At 40.9% G+C, this 12,671-nt stretch overlaps 1 protein-coding gene across 2 annotated transcripts in view; it reads right to left on the bottom strand.

Annotated features, from left to right (window-relative positions):
* LOC134531663 (DNA repair protein RAD50-like) overlaps nt 1-12,671 on the bottom strand; it is a 253,543-nt gene that overhangs the window by 163,397 nt on the left and 77,475 nt on the right. For both annotated transcript variants that reach the window (XM_063367443.1, XM_063367442.1), the window contains exon 9: nt 7,769-7,916. In XM_063367443.1, the coding sequence (XP_063223513.1) occupies nt 7,769-7,916 (148 nt within the window). The remainder of the gene's footprint in view (nt 1-7,768; nt 7,917-12,671) is intronic.

The raw sequence follows: 12,671 nt of genomic DNA, 5'->3' as shown, positions 1-12,671 counted from the left end.
TGCACCTGGATTATAACAGAGACTCACACAGTTGTAATTTTCAGAAAAAATTGTTTTATAGTTATGTCATATTATAAAGTACAACAAAATGAAAATGAAAAATCACTACTGCAACTTTAAATGAACCAAAAAATTTTAATAAATATACGAAAAAAAAACCCACCTTACTTAAACAACTGACCAAATAATAAAAATAACCAGAACAGTAACAGCATTATTTATAACTGCAGTTTCCTTAATATTACAATGGTCTTTATTAGAAAGCTTTTCAGATATAAAAAGGACAAGATTTTTTGGTTTTATTTTAGAGCCAAATTTTTTTCAAAGAGAATGTTTTGGGTTATTGTTTAAGTTTATAGTTTTGATTTATAAAAAATATAGTACTTAACTTTACCAAAACAGTGTACTGATAATTGTGATACATCTTGCATTATTTTACAATAAGATATATAGTGTAAGTTGTATAAACTAAACATAAAGTTTTATGTTTTTATTTTTAGTGTAATTTTGTTTTCAAACAGAAGATTTCTCTTCTGTATACCATAAAATTATTTGTAATAAGTTTGTCTCAAACAGATACATTTAAAACAAACAATAAATAAATAAACAAACAGGCATTTCAAGTTTAAAAGTGATTCTAACAGAAATGCAGTATCAAACCAATAAAATTATTTTTTTCTGAAATATGCACTTTGGTACTAACTAAGTATGGAAAAAATGACATAACTTTAATTTTCAAACATTAAAAGATATTTTTTTTGCAAAGTAATTAAGTTTTGATTAAAAGCTGTTTAATTTAATGATTTAACATGCATTTTGATGCAATATGGTGCACTGATATGCTTTTCGGTCTTATTTCAATTTTATTGCAATTCACCATATAATCTTGTCCCTTACAATTACTAGTCATGTCTAGAACAGATTTACTCCTAAAAATTTGTGTGTTTGAAAAATATACCAACATAGGAACCAAAGAAATGCATCATCATTTAATCAAAAAATCTTAATTTTATTTATACCTTACATCCATACAGTGTGGTACAGACTACACGCTAAATTAATAGCATTCATTGAAGTTTGTATAGGAAAAAAACTACATTTTGTGCTGTAAGTTATGTTTAATATGCACATAAATTTCATGTTTAATTTGTGTAACTACATGTACTAACTACATGGTGTATTGACAAGCTTGTTTCTAGGTGTATTTAGGTTTTATCACAATTTATCATAAATCCTGTCTGTACATATACAATTTTCAGAACAGTTTCTTTAAAAACGGGTCCAGAATGCCACACAGGTCTGTTATCACTAGGCAGTCAGCCCCTCCATTCGTGACATGTGCGTGTGCTGAAGGTAACGAGTGTCTGGCCCGTTGCAGTTTTAGCAGTTTCTTATCTCCAGTTAGCAGCATACTATCTAGTCACATGTGACCCACAGCCGCAGCTGAGTCAACACAACTCCTGCCGGCAGCCAGCACTTCAGCAAGTTGCGCGTTAGCTACGTGATCATCCCCCTGTCCACCTCAGTCTTGCCACTCTTCCTCAGGTATGTGGTGTCGGAGGATATTTTAACTCACCCAGTCATTGCAACATGCCACGGGTCTCTGGCACAGAGTATATTTCTGTAGCCAGAACACAGGGTCCGATAGTACGTCAATTCTGTTCAGCATCTGCCTTCTTAAAAGCTGAAGACAAACCGCCCGGAGCTTGTCACACATCACAAGTCACTAGTAGTACAAGTGTGTCTGTTCTAGACCAGTGTAACAAACAAGAGTCAAATCCAGTCACAAGAAAATTTTCTCCAAGTAACTTGCCTGACAGATGTAAATATCATTCAACCTGAGCCTGGATGCATTGTACCATATCTAAACCCAATACCAGTGAGTTGAAGTTTTATATATATATATATATATATATATATATATATATATATATATATATATATATATAGATAGAGAGAGAGAGAGAGAGAGAGAGGGAGAGAGAGAGAGAGAGAGAGTTTAATACAATCATACTATGTCTAGTTAATATATCATTTATTGCTCTCACAGAACAATCAGTCAGCTGCAAATGTCAGGTTCTAGATTTACAGAATACAAATTCTCCCCAAGATTCCAAAACAGGCATCTAAAACAAATTTTTGGACACCTAAACCATGTAGCACAGCATAATTCCTGCCTCCTGCAACTGATCACATTTGAACTGAGAATGTGTTATGTTGCTGATGTTTTTGTAAAGTTTCATAATTAATTTATAGTCATGTTTCTTCCATTATGCACAAGTAGTTAAGGTATTTTGTTTGTGGTTGGATATAAATCATTATTAATTTTGGTTAGATTTTACATAAAAATGAATGTATTATTATTATTAGTTTTTTCTTTCTTTTGATCGCGCCACAATAGTTTTCTATCCATATGTACTCCTAGATATTTGACTACATTTTTATGTGGTATTACAACATCAAAAAGTGTTAGGCGTGGTCTATTTTTAGTTCTGGTAGATGTTTACGCGTGAATACTATGGTTTCTGACTTTGTCGGATTTACTTTAATTCGCCATTTTGTGCACCAATTTTCAAATAGGTTTAATGCGGTTTGTAGCCTTTTTGCTGCCAAATTTAAGTTATGTGACCTACTAAAGAGAACCGTGTCATCTGCATATAATCCAAATTGTACAAATCTATGATCAGGTTTAGGCATGTCATAAATGAAAATAATAAATAATACTGGCCCTAGAATACTGCCCTGCGGGACTCCTGCCTTGATTTGTTTCACGTCAGACTGTGCCCCTTCAGTCGTGACTCTAAATGATCGTTCACTTAAATATGAGACTAGTAATTTTATGTAGCAGTCGGGAAGCCTGCTTGGTATAATTTATAAATTAGCCCCGCATGGAATACTTTATCGAATGCTTTTTCAACATCTATAAATGTCGCTACACTATAGTCATTCCAATTAAATGCTTTAACTATTTGTTCAGTCATTCGCATTAATTTATGTGTGGTGGAATAGTTGCCACGGAAGCCGAATTGCTCATCAGGCAAGACATTATTATTTTTAATGTGGGTGTTGAGTCTTTGAAGGAATATACTCAGCCACCTTTGATAGTATACTTAGTAAACTAATGGGTCTATAATTTTGTGGGAGCGTTTTATCTTTGCCAGGTTTTTGAAAAACAATTACGTTCGCTTCTTTCCATTGCAAGGGGAAGTATTGTAAATTAAATATAGCATTTATTAGGGCTGCCAGATAATCAAGGATTTCTTCTGGTAGCTTCTTAAGTACAATTGCCTGGATTGCATAGCCAGCCAGCCAGAACCCAGCCAGCCAGAACCCAGCCAGCCAGAACCCAGCCAGCCAGAACCCAGCCAGCCAGCCAGAACCCAGCCAGCCAGCCAGAACCCAGCCAGCCAGCCAGAACCCAGCCAGCCAGCCAGCCAGAACCCAGCCAGCCAGCCAGCCAGCATTTGCCCTAAAGGCGTTTGAACAAAATGTTTGATAATCACATTCGGACCAAGCTCCGGCATTTACCCTAAAGGCGTTTGCCCTAAAATAAGTTTTTCCACAGTCATTTGCCTTACAGGCCTTTGCCCTACAGACGTTTGCCCTAAAAGTTTGCGAATTTTCAATAATCCGAAAATGAATGCTTGCCGGCGTTTGCCCTACAGTCGTTTGCCCTAAAGGCATTTGCCCTAATGTCGTTTGCCCTACAGGCGTTTGCCCTACGAACTTTTTCGAAGATAGATGTCCTTACGTGTGTCGCCAGTGTTGACAAATGTTGGAACCATTCTCCAAATGAGTACAAAGTACAAAATTCACAAATTAGATGGCAGCACATACGGTTTGCTTTGCCAACGTTTAAGTCTAAGAATGCAGCTGGTAATTGAACCTTACAACAGATGGTGCGCCAATCTCAGTGACTGGATTGTATTTTTTAAATCATTTTTTAACAGAGAGGTTGATTATGTAATATTTTCCATGGTGAAGGGGGGGGGGGGGGGTGGTTAACTAGCGAACGAATTAACTTAATTTAATATTGCTGCTATATATAAAAACAAGTGTTAACAAAAGGAGCTTACAAAATTTTATTATTCTTGCCTGCAATTTAAGGCAGAGGATTATACATATGCATTTATAAAAACATTTTCCGTGTTTAAAAGTTATTGTTAAAATAGCCTCCGAGAGCTTCATGCCTATTTTCAATTTTTATATAACATGTGCCCAACTGAATCTGTCGTTTTATTAATATGTTTGTAGAATGCGGTGAAAATACTTCCATCGAGAGTGTGCATATTTTGCTAATTCGCACAGATCATCTATAGCTTAACCCCTAATAAGTTTTATGGGAACAAGTAAAGTATAATAAAAGACTGATTTAATGTGTGACAGCCAATGAAATGTACAACTTTTCAAAATGCATTTAATCATATCATCCATATTGCCACAATATTTTAATGAATGTCATAGGTATGAGTGTAAACTAGGAACGATTTTGATGTCGTGGAATGTACAATAATGAATTACGTAAAAGTATAATACACAAAGAAAGATCATTAAATATAACTCTGTTTCAGATGCTATACGAGCCTCGTTGCCAAATTTAATGGACGCATAATAATAAATTACCTATATACAGACACAGCGAGGCTCTTTTCAGCGTAAATGTTACATGGCCGGACAAGATTCAAGAAAGGTTTAGCTTGGGAGAAGAGTCCTTTCAAAAAAATGTCAGGAAGGAGCCCTGGTTCAATACACAAGAAAATCATTCGTAAAAAGATTCGACACGGCACAACTCGGCGTAAACTGGCTTACCAAGAAGATAGTCGGTTGAAACTAAAACGGCGTGAACTCCAATCGACTAAACCAAATGTTGACTATGGATCCTCATCAGGGCAAGTTACTAATGTACAAGGGTGTGATCTTCCTGAAAATGAACTGTTAAGAACATTACATCGCGTCATTGCAAGTCACTTTGGAAGAAGGAATATTGTGGAACAAACAAATATGCATACAATCCCGCAAGGAAAGTCGTTCTGTGTGCGGTGGGCTAAAGTCACATTATTATTATTGAGAAATACCATTACGTATCTTCATTATTTTATTTTGGGAATACAATAAGTGGAATCCACTATGGAAATATGGGAAATATTATGGATATATTTTAATATATATTATATTACGGATATAGCCTATTTTAAGAATCATGCCAACCAATGACTATTATCGGCCAACTCTTATAACTGAACTTCAAAGTGATCTAACACAAACATTACAAAATAAATGCAAATTATGGAAAACCCAGAACAAACGAACTGGAATACTTCTTCATTGTGTACTTCAGCTGTATGTTGTGTATACATTCCAGAATAAAATAGTATGAACAATATGTAGGAGTTTAACCGCATTAGTACTATTATACTAATTAAGAAAATATTAACAGCTAGTATTCACATTATTTACCTATATGCTTGTAATATTTTAAGTAATCATAGCGTAATGCGCGTCTGACGGCTGAAATTGAAATAAGCAAAGCCCCAGAAAAAAAGTTGAACCTTTTTCCAGCAATATTTTTGTTAAATCGCCAATACTGTTTTTTTTTATTATACGATTTTTTTTTGGTCGAAGACCTTACATCACCTAATGTTCCAAAATATTTTACAGAAAAAATATTCGATAACATTGAACTTAGCGCAGGGAACCATCTGTTGGTGAATCTAGGAAGTACATACCACATGAATTTCCCACAAAACCTCGATATAGCTTACATAAGTGCCATCTAGCGAAGGTTTTGTAAACGTTGCATTTAGAGGGAAAACATTTATTGAGGTACTGCCACCTGCGGAGGAAATATAAACTACAAGAACACTGTTTGAATCGATACATAATTGAAAAAACCTACATTACCCAAAATAACATAAACTTCGTTTACCCTAAAGTCATTTGCCCTACAGGCGTTTGACCTAAAAGGCATTCGCCCTACAGGCGTTTGCCCTAAAGGCATTTGCCCTACAGGCGTTTTCCCTACAGGCATTTTCCCTAATGGCGTTTGCACAAAATGTTTGATAATCCCATTCGGACCAAGCCCCGGCATTTGCCCTAAAGGCGTTTGCCCTGAAAGACGTTTTTCGACAGTCGTTTGCCCTACAGGCGTCTGCCCTAAAAGTTTATGTGGTTTTGTTAATCCAAAACATAAGTGCTTGCCGGTGTTTGCCCTACTGTCGTTTGCACTAAACGGCATTTGCCCTAAAGTCGTTTGCCCTACAGGCATTTGCCCTACGTTTAGGGAAAACGCCTGTAGGGCAAACGATGTGTACCCAAAATTTTTACTATAAAAAAAATTTGTTTTTTCAAAGTATTATTCCATGGAGAATACAGTAAAAGTCCGTTATAACGTAAATTTATAACGGCGCCAAAAGTTTATGTTATAGCAAATTTTCGTTATAGCCAAAATTTAAAAAAAATCTTATTTTTGCAGCATTTTTAAAATATATTATTTTCTCGCTTATTTTTACTATGGAAATTCACAACCAAAGTAAAGGAAATATACATAAAACTTACTAAAATAACATTTTTAAGCTATATAAGCACTTGCCGGCAACGAAATATGAGACTGCGTGGCCGTGATAAGGCCGTCACGCACATCGTGGCTAAGCGCACAGCTGTTTGTTTACATGGAGACGGGCGGGCAGGGTCACGCAAGGTCATGCCGGCCGCTTCCTGTCGCTTTGACTGCAGCTGGTTTGCTGGAGACATGTGCGCTAAGCTGATGATATCGGGTGCATATTTGCGGAGTTTTGAATACAAAAAAAAAATTTAAAAATCTCTAATTACGTTGGACAACCTTACAAATTATATAAAATATTTTTTTCCGACAATTGGTTAGTTACACAAAAATAATCACTCGTACAGACCCTTGGAAAATAACACAAAATTAAAAATCACTTTTTAAAAAACGAATCAATTTTAGTTTGCCTTGATTTCACTAGACTTTCGGACAAAATAAACGACTGGACCACTTGGAAGTTCATCAAATCTTTCGTCGAAGCATTTGTATGCTGATAAAAACGACTGATTGTGTCAAGTGCCTCCATCATTGATGTTTTCGACGGAACAGATACGACACTTGGTTCGTCGTCATATTCAGACGCCGCTTCGTTTTGATTAGAAGAGACGAGCTCGACAAGTTCCGTGTTCGTCAACTCCCCGCACGCTTACGATGCAAGTGTGAGACGAGTTATGCTCATTTACGGGCTACAGTCGGCGCGATTCTAAATAAGTAATTCTCGCAGCGGGGCCGTCTTGCTTTCGTCGCCGGGAGGCAAGCTATGCTCGCTGTGGGGCCCCACCTTGTGCGGTGTTGCCAAGACAGCCACGTCATGCGCGTTGTTTCATTTGCCGGACGCGTGGAATTGTGCGAAGCTGTTTTTCATTTATTAAGGAAATTGTAGACGTTTTCTCATTGTTTTAGAGCAAAATTAGAGGTGTTATCTATTGCTATAGTGGAAATTAGCCCACGCTGCATTCGTTATTTCCGAAATTTTTATCCTACGCAGCATATGCAAAACTGACGGTGCCGATGGCAATTATCTTTATAGCGGACTTTACGTTATAGACCGTATTCGCTACAACGGACTTTCACTGTAATTATTTGCCCGAAGTTCGGAAATGGTCTCGTCCCTGGGTTTCAGGATCCCATCCACTTCTACTAGAATAAGTTGGTGCAATGTTCAGAGGAATGATCATGAGCTCGTGGAACTGGCCAGCGGCACACCTGCAGTTGTCGATCTTGGACTGGGAGTGCTGCTCTTCTGCCTCCAGCTGCACCCTCACAGCATCCAGCTGCTCCCTCAGGAGGGCCACCTTCCTCCTCACCTCCGACATCACCTCGGCCACATGCGCGACGTCGACTGGGTCCAGCTCTGCAACCACAGCAACGTAGGCTCATGCACAAACCCCATTGCAACTGACACTTATAGGCATCACTAATCACGTAAATATACAACATCAACCAAAATTCACAGTTGGGATTCAATTTGATTTCAAAATTTGTACTACAATTGTTTTCTAAGTTTAGTGATGCTGTTCTGATGAGAAATCTATTGCGGTTGAACACAATCATATAAAAAAGGAACTCATAGCCAATGGTTACCCTGTCCACATCATCAAACAGCATATGAAATCCAACAAAACACTTAAATCCACAGAAACTGAGAAACCAGCAGGAACCCTAGTCATTCCATATGTTCAAGGGCTTTCAGAAAAAAATAAGACGCCTGGGAAACAAATATGGACTTAAAACAGCATTCAGTTCTAAATCTACTATTAAAAGTATTGTTACCAAGGTGAAACCAGCCACAAAAAAATTACAAACTCACAACTGTGTGTATCAGATCCCCTGTGAATGTGACCACATGTATGTAGGTGAAACTGGCAGAGCTCTATCCACCCGAATCAAAGAACACAAAAACAACTGCAAAAAGGGTGAAACCCTAAAATCCAGACTTGCTGAACATACATGGGAAAATAGCCACAAAATTCTCTGGGAAGACTCCACACCACTCATACAGGAACCCGATAAAATAAAAAGGAAAATCAAAGAATCAGCCTTTATTATTAGCAATAAAAATATTTTCAGCCAGCAGAGCATTGAATTAAAAGATATGTGGATCCCTTTGATTAAGAAAGAAACATTCCTGCAGCACAAAACAATAGCCAATACTCAACGTACCATAACCAATCCGCTTTAACTCCATAGTGCACAGCCAATGGGGAGACAGCTTGTCTGCCATTGGCTGAGCAAGATGTAGTCCTTTCTCTGATAGATACCCTCATTTTTCTAGCCCCTACACTACCTTTGACCCAGCGGGGCTCTAATTATAAACCAGCGACAACTCGACCGCAGGCCCAAATTCCTTTAATTACCAAATCTTTCCTTCCCCCACCTCCTCCACTAGTCCTTGCTAGTTGTTTTCCCCAGCCATTATTAATTAATTCATTAATGTAACTTTCATTTTCTTGCTAATTCGAAATGGTCCGAAGCATGCAGGTGTAGGTTTTGACCCATGCAGCGGTCCACTGCCTGTGTGTTAGGGCTGACTCCGTATGCCTGAAGGGCGAGACCCGCCTGGCAGGCTTCACCTCCAGTGCCGGCCGCGTTTCGGAAGGCATGGGTTTTTGAATTGCGACAAAAAAAAAAAAAAAAAAAACTGGACGAGGGCATCTCTCTGCTCGAACAATAATAGAATAGGATGACATTCATTTACTAATTTCACTCTCTATTTTTCAGGTTTAGACGACAACAGCCTGGGGGCTAACTACAGCAATACTGGTTTAGCCTAACTTTGACCGAACTATACTGGAACGCAATAGTTCGGTCCTAAGGCGGCCAGGTGTTTACTAATCTATGTAATTTCTCCTACACATCGGTAAACTTACACGATGATATGCCTGCTTGGTCAGCCGGGTATGTGCGGCCTTGGAGCTATACACTACACTCACACAACGAAATTAATTAGGCCATTTTTGCGCACACTCCACACGCCTCTAAATACAGACATCACGACACTCTCATGCATCAGTTAGCCAACTAACTGAGGGGAAAGGGTGACCTCCCCCCGCCTGACACCTACACTATTAAAAATAGAGCCAAGCAACATGCGACAGCTATTTTACTTCTTCTGGACCGTGAGCCACCTTTAATCTTAAAATCACACACATCGCGCCCCGCCGACGTTTCCAATGATTCGATCAAAGTGACGGGGTTGCACTATTTATATTGGCGACCACATAGCGAGTTATGGGAACGTAATAGTTCCCGGTATCGCTGTCACACGCTCCCGGCCGAGCATATGAGGAAACGGCGGAGCCCCTACTCATTCTTTACCGCGTGCTGGTCGGAGAAGGGTCAGCCTCTCTCTTTGCCTAGCCTGGCGTTCCTAAAAAGGAAGCTCAGGTCAGTGGCCAGTGCGTAAGGTGCTAGGTCGTTAGCTAGTTAGGACGCGGCGAACAGATAGGAATACCACGCTAGTTAGGTCGGACGATACGCCTGTTGTGTGCCCTGCTTTTTTCAAGGCGGGGCACCTACTTGCGATGAGTAGTAGCGACGAGGAGATGGAGGTCGGCACCGCGACGAAGCGCACGCATGAGGGCAGCGACTCAGAGACTGAACACTCTGTTCAGTCTAAAAAACCGTCAGGGCTCCAGCCCACCACAACCGAGGACGACAACAGTGGCTTCACCACTGTTGAGCGTAGACAACGCAGGCGTAATAGCGATGCATCACAAGCGGTACCGACACCGCAACAACGGACACCGACTGACGAGGCTCCGCGCTACAAACGCGTACCATTCGTAATCCGCAACAGTCAGGCAATCGGCAGCTTGGGCCCTGCCTTCGCGCGACTCGGCATCAAAAACCGAATGACGCTGACGAAGCGTCAAGAAGTGCGCATAACTTTTGATGGCAAATTGGACCAAGACAAAGCGACCGCTTGGTTTAAGGCAAACGATGTGCCTTTCCACACTTTCTCCCAGCCCAGCGAGCGAGGGGAAAAAGTAGTGATAAAGAATTTGAGTAAATTCACGCCGGTTGATGCGATTTCTGAGGAGCTCACCGCGCTCGGGTTTAAAGTAAATTTCATCAAACAGCTCAGTCGGCGGCTAACAGACCGCAACTCAGGGCAAGAGTTTTTCGAGCCAACACCGTCATTCGTGGTGTGCGTGGCACCTAGCGCGCACGACATCTACGCCGTCAAACAACTATACTACACAAGTGGTATAAAGATTGAGCGGTACACGACTCGCGCGGAAGACGTCCCGCTCTGTAAGATGTGTAGTTCCTTCGGACACACCACCGGAAACTGTTCAGAAGTACCTAAATGCATCAGGTGCGCGGGTTCGCATCCCCGCAGCGAATGCCCAGTCCCAGAGGAGGCACCAAAGGTGTGCTCGAACTGTAAAGAGACAGGCCACACCACGGCCTGGCGACAGTGCCCCGCGTTTTTGAAGATCGTAGAGTCGCGGAGACAGGCCGCCGCGGAACAGGCAGCACAGAAAGCTGCGCGCACAGCCTCGCGAGCACAGCCGGCCGCACCGACGCGGGAAAGTTTCCCCCCTCCCCCCGCGCCCACCAGGGAACACGTGCACCGGGCAACAACAACAACAACAGAGCGCAGTCCGCGAAACGCACGGCCCAGCGAGCAGGCCAGCCAACCGGGCATAAATCAAACACAGGCAGTAGCTTTCACGTCATACGCGGCAGCTACGTCAGGCGTAAGCGCACCGCGGCGCACGGCAACGGAAATCGTGCAGGCTCGCGTCGAGAAGAGCCAGCAGCATAGAACAGAAACCGCGCCAGAAGCACAGCCAAATAATAATATCACTAGCCTCGCGGAACTCGCAGAGATCTTGCGCATGTGCGATTATTGGAATTTAGTGAAGGCACTCGAACCGTATTACGCACGCATCCGCTCCACCGAGAGCATTAAATACCGCCAAACCATTCTATTGGAAGCACTCGCGACAGTGCTCCAGTAAATGGCAGTAAACATGGGGAAAACACTACAACTCCTAAACTTTAATGCATGTGGTCTCCGCCTTCGGTCGTACGAGTTGGAACAGTGCCTTGTAATATATGGGATTGATGTGGCATTCATTACCGAGACTCACCTATCACCGCATCATCGATTTAATATTTGTGGTTACACCACTTACCGCACTGACCGCGCCACTCGTGGGGGCGGCACAGCCATATTAATTAAACACGGGATTCATCACCATCCGATAGAAATAACTGGCTTAGAGCACCTAGAGGCCACCAGCATAAATATTCGTAATAAAAATGCGCATGTCTGCATGTCGGCAGTATATAAACCCCCAGATAAGCCACTACTTTCTAGGGATTTAAATAAATTAATTAATCCACAGCAACATTTTTTCATCGCAGGCGATTTAAACAGCAAAAACGAAGACTGGGGATGCAAAAATACTAACCCAGCAGGCAGAAAACTATTAGATCATTCGGTAGCAAATAATTACGAAATTTTTGCTCCAGGCTCGCCAACTTGCTATCCAACGAATGGTGGCATGCCTGAGATATTAGATATAGCTCTTACAAACATACCAGGTGCGCAGGTTATTTCAGAAAAATTAGATGAGCTTGACTCAGACCATTTTCCGGTACTTATTCAATTAACTTTTAATGCTCAATTTTGCGCAGCGATATTTAGCCGCACTTTTGGTATTCCCGACTGGGACAAATTTCGCGAAGACCTGGAATTAACTTTTACAGAAACTCCAGCGATAGACACAGCAGATGAGCTCGAAACTCACGTAAAACTTTTCACCGACACAATTACAGACGTGCGCAAAAAACACACGAAAATCGTGAATAAAAGAGAATTTACGCGAATAAATTACCCAGATGTAGACATGCTAATCGTTTTAAAACGGCAGGCGCGCAACACTTATCAACGAACGAGAACACCGCAAGCTAGGACTGAATACAATCGCCTTAAAGCTCAAGTCTCGCGAAAACTTAAAGATTTAAAAATAGAAAAATACGGAAACTTAATAACAGAGTGCGCAACTCAACCTCGGCAAATGTGGCGGCTCACACGCAATTTACGAGGGAAAAATAAATTTATCTCCACACCGGCCATTGTTACAAACGCGGG

This window comes from Bacillus rossius, chromosome 5 (genome assembly GCF_032445375.1).
Source record: "Bacillus rossius redtenbacheri isolate Brsri chromosome 5, Brsri_v3, whole genome shotgun sequence".
Lineage (NCBI taxonomy): Eukaryota > Metazoa > Arthropoda > Insecta > Phasmatodea > Bacillidae > Bacillus > Bacillus rossius.
Note: the sequence above shows the minus strand (reverse complement) of the source record. Positions and strands in the feature narration are given on the sequence as shown.